The 8,658-nt window shown below is 39.5% G+C and overlaps 1 protein-coding gene across 2 annotated transcripts in view; it reads right to left on the minus strand.

Annotated features, from left to right (window-relative positions):
* The window catches only part of RPAP2 (RNA polymerase II associated protein 2), a 42,276-nt gene extending 33,649 nt beyond the window's left edge, over positions 1–8,627 (minus strand). For both annotated transcript variants that reach the window (XM_086617501.1, XM_086617502.1), the window contains exons 1-7: positions 8,561–8,627; positions 7,629–7,674; positions 5,798–5,912; positions 5,024–5,122; positions 3,864–3,929; positions 2,567–2,655; positions 379–414 (exon numbers count right to left, since the gene is read on the minus strand). In XM_086617501.1, coding sequence (XP_086473627.1) covers positions 379–414; positions 2,567–2,655; positions 3,864–3,929; positions 5,024–5,122; positions 5,798–5,912; positions 7,629–7,674; positions 8,561–8,621 — 512 coding nt within the window. In that variant the 5' untranslated portion in view covers positions 8,622–8,627. The remainder of the gene's footprint in view (positions 1–378; positions 415–2,566; positions 2,656–3,863; positions 3,930–5,023; positions 5,123–5,797; positions 5,913–7,628; positions 7,675–8,560) is intronic.
* Between the last annotated feature and the right edge of the window lie 31 nt (positions 8,628–8,658).

Genomic DNA, 8,658 nt, shown 5'->3' on the forward strand with positions numbered 1-8,658 from the left:
AGAATAGCATGATTTCATTTTAGCTGATATAGATGTTTTAGAATAAGTAGTACAGAAGCTTTCATCACATATAATTGGTACTATTTTCTTTATAAAGAATTGATGGTATAAAATATGCAAAGTACAAACAGTGTATTTGTTTCAGATTTCAACAGGCTCAATTAAGATACACAGGCCAAGAGCAGCTGTACGCTAAATCATACAGATCAAATATGCTGTTTTAGAACCACAAAGGAAAAAACTAAACAAGAAAATCCTTTGTGTAGGTTCTAATAAGGTCTCTTCTGTAACACAGGAAATCAAAGATTCCCCTTTCACCTGATGTTAATATTTCTAACTATAAGTGCATATAACAAAGATTATTATTGTTCAGTATACCTCTGTCCCTCCTTTAGCAGCTCTATGTCTGGTGGTCTGAAAAAAGAAGATACAGAATGAAAATTTTTCTGCTAAATCAATGCTCATGAAATACACATTAATACATAAAATACATAGTTGAGGTTGGAAGGGACATTTGATGCTCTTCTAGTCCAACACCCTCTGTTCAAAGCAGGGTTAGTGAGAGCAGGTTTATACACACATGTTCACAGAGCATGACTCAAGTGCCTGCAGCACGATGCTGTTACGTTGAACAACATGTAACACAATCAGCGAGTCACACAAATGTTAGTCAGAAAGGACCTCTGGAGGTCTCTAATCTGACCTCCTGCTTCTAATGTAATTGTCACCAGCACTAGATTAGGTCAGCCACAAATTCATGAAGTTTAAACCTTGAAAACCTCCAAAAATGTAGATTTTAAAACATTGCTGACTATCCTGTTTCGTTTCACCATAACCTCAGCACAATTTTCCCCCTCCCCCAGTGTCCAACGTGAATCATCCATGCAATAATTTGTGGCCATCACTCCTTGTTAAGTTTTCTGCCATTAACCAAGAATAGTTTGGGTCTGTAACCTTTCTGATGTTTTTCCAGCAGTCGTAGACTGCTTTCAGATCACCCTTTGGTCTCCTTTTCAACAAACTAAACATGCCAAGATCCTCACAGGTCACAAAGTTCCTATAGTAAAAACAATCTTGGGCCATTTATAGAAAAATGCTCCAAATTAATGCAAAAAATATGAATATTCAGGCTATCTTTACTTATCTAAAATTTTACTTCGTTAAAAATCAGGCTATTGAGTTATACTGCTTTAAGAAAATGCTTTCGATACTTAAAAATGCTTTTATGCTTAAAAATGCTAAAATGCTTTTAAATGCTTAAAGCTTATAATGCTTTAAGAAAATTCAAAGGTTTCCAGAAATTCTAAGAACTATAACTAAACAAATTCTGACGGGTTTCTTTCCAAAGCTCTACTTGCAGTTAATCTGCTTCAATTCAGTTATGAGGCAGGAGTTATTAACTCCAAATAACACTTTTCAGAGTTTTAAGTGTTTTAAGTGGAGGTTGTAGCCTTTTCTGTCAAAAGAATTTCAGATATCTGAACGTGCAAATGTTCATCGGTGCGTGCACACGTATGTGGTTGTGCAAACAGACGTACCCAGCCATGAACTATCTACGGGTTGGTTTGTTTGTTTTTTGAAAATATCGCCTCCCCACCACCACACAGCATAAATAACTACTTCAGGCATATCAGAACTATACACTTTCGATGCTAAGAATAAAGGGAGACTTTTAAATACTTTCTTTAAAGACAGCAAAATGTGCACAAAAACACTAGTACGCTTACTTAAACATTTAATTAAGAGACTAGTTTTACCCACCAGAATCCTTCAGATCAGATCAGGCTGCTCTAAACCTCTTCTCCATTGATAAGATATTTCATATGGCTGATCTGAACTGTGAAACCAAGCTCAAACATTTAATTTTAGCTAGTTTCTTTTGTTGAAAACCAGGAGACTATGAAAAGTAGTGGAAAACGAAAGCTGAATAAATTCAGCTGAACAGTCTCTAGGCAAGTACTTATTGTTAAACAGTGACACCCATTGGCTCAATTCCTCATTTGCAAGCCTATGTTCCCTAAGCTAGAAACGTGGACTGCATCATGCCATTCCAAAATGTGTATTGCAGTAACAGCAGGAAATGGGCAATCTGAAATTAAGAATTTTAGCCAGGAAAAATAACCTCTTCATGTTATAGTCTGCTTTCAGGTGCAAGCATTCACAGTCTAACCTTAAGACCAATGCCAAGTGCTGTGCTAAAATTAGAAATCTCAACAGGATAAGATGAATTCATCTTGAACATGACATGGTTTGTAAAAATCCAATCCTAATAAGTCCATTTTAAAGTTAATAGGAGTTTATTATTTATGACTAGTCTGCTTTCTAAACTAACACGGTCATGCCTACTGGGTAGTCACGAGTAGTACTGAGTCACGTCAATTATCGTGATCAATATGGCAACAACACCTTTAAAACGAACACCATGCTAAGCTAACATGTTAACATCAGTTACTTCTGCTTCAGCCTAATCATTTTAGTGCACTGCAGCTAATCAATTCGCATTGCAGCTTGGATAGAGAAAATAATATTTTCAAAAGGAGCAATGAATGTATGAGGTTATACTTACTTTTCTTCTTCTCGCATCCATACTGGACTTTTGGAAATTTGAGCTTCAAAATATTTAGATGCTCTATAACAAAAGTTGCTGCAAAAGCACTGGAAGAGAGAAGGCAAGAAAATATAACTAAAGACAACTTCAATACTCATAGAAAAGTACAAAAGTCAACAGTTAAAGTAAAATTTAAGTACCAACTCACAGTTCTTTTTAAGCCTATGACTAAGTTTCTCATTCACCTGAGAAACCAAACCTATCAAATAGGTCTGTCCCATTCCCCACAAGTCCCTTGAAGCTTCTTATTTTTTCTGCACTTTTCTGATTTTTGCACTTTTATTACATACTGAGAAGCAAACCAGTGTTGGATTCTATATAAAAACAATTTAAAAAAAAACCAAAACTGTTCAAAGAGCAATCCCTAACCCAACAAGATGGTCATAAAGACATGTAATAAAATTCAGATGTTTAATAATGAAAATTTTGGTTGGCAACAGAACTCAGATATTTTGCAATGCTCAGAACAACACATAAAAATTTTGCAGTATCTTTGAAAAATTAACTTGCACACTTGTATCAGTGCACAAGACAAAACATCCCACTTCTTGGAATCTTGCTTAGTAGCTTGAGAAAGCAATTCGCAGAATTTGTGTACCCTGGAGTTGTAACCAGGGAAAAGGAACATCTATACTAGCAAAACTGAAGAAATTTGTTCTGGAACTAGAAACATTTATCCTACAATTTATCATATAAGCACCTGTAAGTGACTGCGTATCCTGTGAGCAGGCAAAGAGGACTTTTACTAAGGCACATTCATGAATATGCTTAAAGAAAGAATCAGACTTTGTGAAGAGATAGGTTTTGTTGAAAGTCCTCACAAAAGAACCCTAAAGGTGGTCACACTAAGAAACGCATAAGATGTAACTTGTATTACACCACTGCAAACTTCAGTGAAAGAAAAGGATGTGCACTTTGACCCTACTAAAGCTCATTGTCTATACTGAAGTAAAACAGAGAACACTTCTTCACAAACGTCTTCAACAGGTCAGCTGTACCACATGCAAACTGCTAACCAAGTAAAACTTTCCATGTTATGTTTAAATTTACAGAAGAAAATAGGGGTTTTTTGTCTTTCCAAAGAGAGCATCTAAAAACTGAAATGCATGAAAAACTTCATATACTAACAGTTCCTGAAAATGATTTCTGACATATTGGCTCTGCATCAAGCCACTATATGAATGCTGTTACAAAATGCATTTCTGATGTTGAAACAATATTAAATACATTTTATAAATAAGACTTGTTACCATACCTTTCTTTCAGTGATATCATAAACTCTGTTCGTTTTTGTTGAAATTCTGTACTTCTGTTTTGGCACCTAAACAATATGCTTTCATCAGCAAGACTGTTACTTCCATCATGACTTTATGGAAAACTTAATTCTTAATCCACATATTTCATATGTGTAATATGTTTCATTTTAACTGAATGCTACAACCACCTTTTCTCTCAATTCTTTTGATATTGCACCTTCTCAGATGTAAGAATGGCAATTTATCTTTAATCATTTACATCTCACTGTTAGTAAAAAACAACTTCAGATCGACAAGAAAGCCAACGCTGAACAGAAAACAACAGATCTGTCATAGTAGAAACTTGACTCACGTGTAAGCGTCGGGCAATTACAGATATGACCTTCTTTAATCCCTATCTATTTACATGCATGTGAGACTGTACTATCAGAGACCCCCCACCACTACCCAGACAAACCCAGAGAAGACCTTACATAAAATTTAATACCATTTCCAAGTGAATTTCTGTGAGGAAATACAAAGTCCAAAACAGCAACATTTTTTGTACTTGAGTAGATTTTTTACAGATAAGGTGTACCACAACTGGTATTACATCACAGGTTATCTAAATGAACTCTAAGTTCTGCTTAAGCTCTGACATACCACACTTAAATTAGTGTGATTATGATTTATTTTGACACAGGTAACGTACATTTTTAGAGCAGAAGTATATGAATTCACATAGTGATATCCCTGCATTGCATTATTTTTTCACTTCAATCCTTCTCACAGAGTTATGTGGTTACACTGAAGAAGGAACAAGATTAGAAAGTTTCTGCATGCACAAAGGAAGGCCATGAAACCATATCTCGTTCACCTTTATTACTGTCAAATAGATGCTAACTGATTCTGTCATACAGTAATGGTTGTCAGCTGATCAAATTTTACCTTTTACTTCAAGGATTATACTAAAATGGAATGATATGATGTCTGGCCCATTACTTGACAGTATTTTAATCCATGCTTAATATTTTGGGTTGGAACTAGATGATCTTTAAGGTCCCTTCAAACCCAAACCATTCTGTGATTCTATTTTAAGTATAAAATTAAAAAGAAAATGGAAGAGAATAAAATCATTAAGAGATTCTTATGATAACAGCATTAATAAAAAGCAACTTACATTTTCCAGTTTATTTTGACATAGAGGATAACCACATAGTTTGATGATAGACCGTTCATCCACAACGTCTTTATAGTGAGATGGAGTTATACATTTTCCCTAAAATGACAAGAAAATATTTCAACAACAAACACTAGAAAATCTGTCATTTGTCATACTCAAAACATCTCATAAACAAATAAATATTTTTCATTTTATAACAGTTATTTAATAAGTTTAACAAACAACATTTAGAACCTACACAGTAAAAGTGGTAAAAGGGTAAACACGGAAAGCAGACAGACATGGGGACTTCTTTTTACATATAGAAAAGCCTCATAATTTTGCCTCTGTTTGCACCTGTTTCATAATTTTCCTCTATTTACATGTTTTGTACACCTATTTACCAGTCTATTCAAAACTTTAACAAGAATAATCATTGTACCTTTCCAGCAAAACTGCGCTGCCAGATAAACTGAGGGGCATTATAGACTTTGTCTAAATTCACAGATTGATGCGATGTGTAAATTTTTATACTTCACCTATCCATCCAGAACCACGGAGGCATAAACAAAGGCTGTAGTAATAAAGTGAGGATTCATAAATGTATACAGTCCTGCAAAACTAGGCCACGTTTTCACTGCAGAACCTTTTAAAATAAGGCAATCATCATCAGAGCTGGCAAGAGAGGGAATAAATGGTCTACTTTAAACTGCAGCAAATTGTTCCAAGCGTTTTTTTTAAAAAAAGTTGAACACTACGACACAAAATAGCATAAAAGCTAGCAACACCTACAGAATTCAGAAAGAACTCTTCAGTAATGTTCTCTTCCAGTAGTTGTTCAACAATATACAATGCTTTTTTCTCAAATTCAATCTTCTTTCTCAGAGTAGCCTCCAGAGCTGCTTTCCTGTAACAGAACAGACACTGAATGATAAAGAGGGCAGATTTTCATAAACTAATCATATCTTAATTTTTTTCTGAAATACAGCAGCTTGCATTTTTCTGCCTCACACCACATTGGCCAAATAAAGCAACAAGTAACTGGACTAGTAATTTGGTAATAACCACAAAGGAGTTTCCAACCTTGGTTTGCTTTATTTCCACTCTGGCCAGAAAAGGTATTGACTGTTATTGCATTGCAGTACATCCATACAAAGTTACCCAACTCTTCTCACAAGAGACGGAAACCCACAACTGGCTGGACAAAGAGCCTGGGACAAACAATTTATGGAGTGCTGCCAGGAGAACAGGAACTGGATGAAACATGAAGAGCGGGAAGAAAAAGGGACTGGGACAGGACTAAGTGTGGGAGTACAAAGTAAAGGAAAGAATAAACCAAACAAATTCCGTTACAGTAGATTTCCTGAGTGCTCCTGAGTCTTGCTACTATTTATCATCAGCAAATACCCAGAGAGCAACCATCCAGGTGTCTCTGATATCCATTTGGCAGCACTTCCCACACATGTTGTCAATGTACAGTCATTCTGCTGTGTTAAACTGATAGAGGTCTATGCTATTCATCTGGAAGTCCAGGTCTACTACAGAGTCACACGAATATTTAGGTAACCGCCCATGGCAGAATGTGTTTTTTCCTCTCAAGTTTGGTTTTTAAAGTGAATAAAGAAAAATGGCAGTGTCCTGGTTTTGACTGGGACAGAGTTAGTTTTCCTTTTTAGCAGCTAGAAGAGCTCTGTGTTTTGGTTTTAGCCTGGGATTCGTTATGAGAAGAACGCTGATAGTGCACTGATGTTTATCGTTGCTGCTGAGGCATCGAGGACCTTTCAGCTTCTCATGTTTTGCCAGTGTGCAGGAGCACAGCAGGCTGTGGGGGAGCACAGCTGGGACAAAGGGTCCACAACTGCCCTTATGATTTGAACTTAGGATTGAGAGCCAAATTGGCCAATGGAGTATTCCATATCATGCAACGTCATGCCCGGTATATAGATGAGAGCTGATGGAAAAGAAGTGCTCCTGCTCTTCTGGAGGCTCTCTCTCCCTTGCTTTCTTTTTGGGCCTCTCACTCGTCTGGGATTGTGGTGTTGGGATTTATCTGTTTCAGGATCACTTTGCCAGGAAGGGACAAGCGTTGGTCACCAGGTGGTGAGCAATTACCCTGTGCATCACTTGTTTGTATATATTATTACATTATATCTGTATATATTAATATTATTTTATCATTATTTATTTAAACATTATTATTATTATTATTAACAATTGTTCTTAACTCAATGCACTGGTCCCCTTTCCTTTTCCCCTTTAATCCTCTTCCCCATTTCCCAGTGGTTGGGGAGGGTGAGTGAGCGGCTGTGTGGTGTTTAATTGCCAGATGGGCTAAACTATGACAGGCAAGTACACATAGAAATTAAGATGGCAAAAAGCAAGCACAACAGACTAAGGAAATACAACTGCAGAGGTCAGATTAATAAACTTTTTGCATATTACACAATGCACGTATGTGCATGCTGTTAGAAGTTACATAGCATCACTCCAAACAAGCTGGTGATCTCCTGAAGTTAGTCATGGCACTCTGAGGAAACCAAAAAAAACACACAAGGCAGAGAACGCAATTTCAAAGTGAGGCAATACAACATGAATGCCACATATTATTAGTTAGAAGTTATACCTTTGAGCAGCATCTTCATTCTTCAGAGCAGCTGAATGCTTATTTCCTAGAAATGAAATACAGAAACACAGAAGTTAGTGTACTTTCTTCCTTTAACAGAGGAAGATATTAGAACCTGAAAAATATTAAGACTTCTTGATTTTGGTGGCCGAGAGTGACTTCAGTAAGCTAGTAACCATTCAGCAACTAGTCAGACACACTTTTTACAGGTGTGAGGACAGACAGGCTCAACTCTCTTCATACCCTTGTGTTTTGCGTAGCCCGAAAGCTAAAGGAAAAATAATTCTGACACTAATTTTGGACCAATCGAACTTGCCCTGGTTCTCCATTGGCTCTCCCGTCCAGCTCCACCCCTGCACCCCACTGCTGGGAAACGCTGTCCTTTCCAGCTGCCCCACCACTGGATTTGGCCTCGGGCGGGACTCAACAGCACGGCCTCGGAGCCGGCACCCTCACCACTGGGTCGCTCTTGCCGCCCTCCCTGCCGCCTCCACGGACTGCCCCCGGGCCTGCCCGCCCGGACGCGGCTACCGACACGGAGAACGCGGTCAGCTGCTCCTGTAAGGCGGGGGCGACAGGGAGGGAAAAGGGGCTGTTGCGCTCAAAACAGGAGGGCGCCGTTTTCTGACCAGCTGCGCGGCCGCTGCCACGCCCGGCGCGCAGCCCCCGCGCAGCCCGGGGGGAGAGCGGGGCGCTCCGCTCCGCTTCGCCTCGCCTCGCTCGGCCGCCGGCGGCCGCCGCCCGCCGGTTCTGACCACGCAGCCGGCCCGGCGCACCGAGCTCGCGGCCGCGTCCCCGCACCGCCGACCGCGGCTGTCCCGCCGCTGCCGCTCCCCCCGCGGTACAGCGAGCTGGGCGAAGCCGCTGCGCCGGCCCGAGGGCACAGGGAGAGCCCAAAGCGCCGGGCGAAGGAAGCGGAGCCCGGAGCCTACCTGCGCGGCACCGACTCGGCTTCGCCTTCGTGCCGCTCTGCGGCTTCCCGGCCGCCATCATCGCGGCTGCCCGCTCCCTCCCTCTGACCTCTCACCCG

This window comes from Tauraco erythrolophus, chromosome 10 (genome assembly GCF_009769465.1).
Source record: "Tauraco erythrolophus isolate bTauEry1 chromosome 10, bTauEry1.pri, whole genome shotgun sequence".
Lineage (NCBI taxonomy): Eukaryota > Metazoa > Chordata > Aves > Musophagiformes > Musophagidae > Tauraco > Tauraco erythrolophus.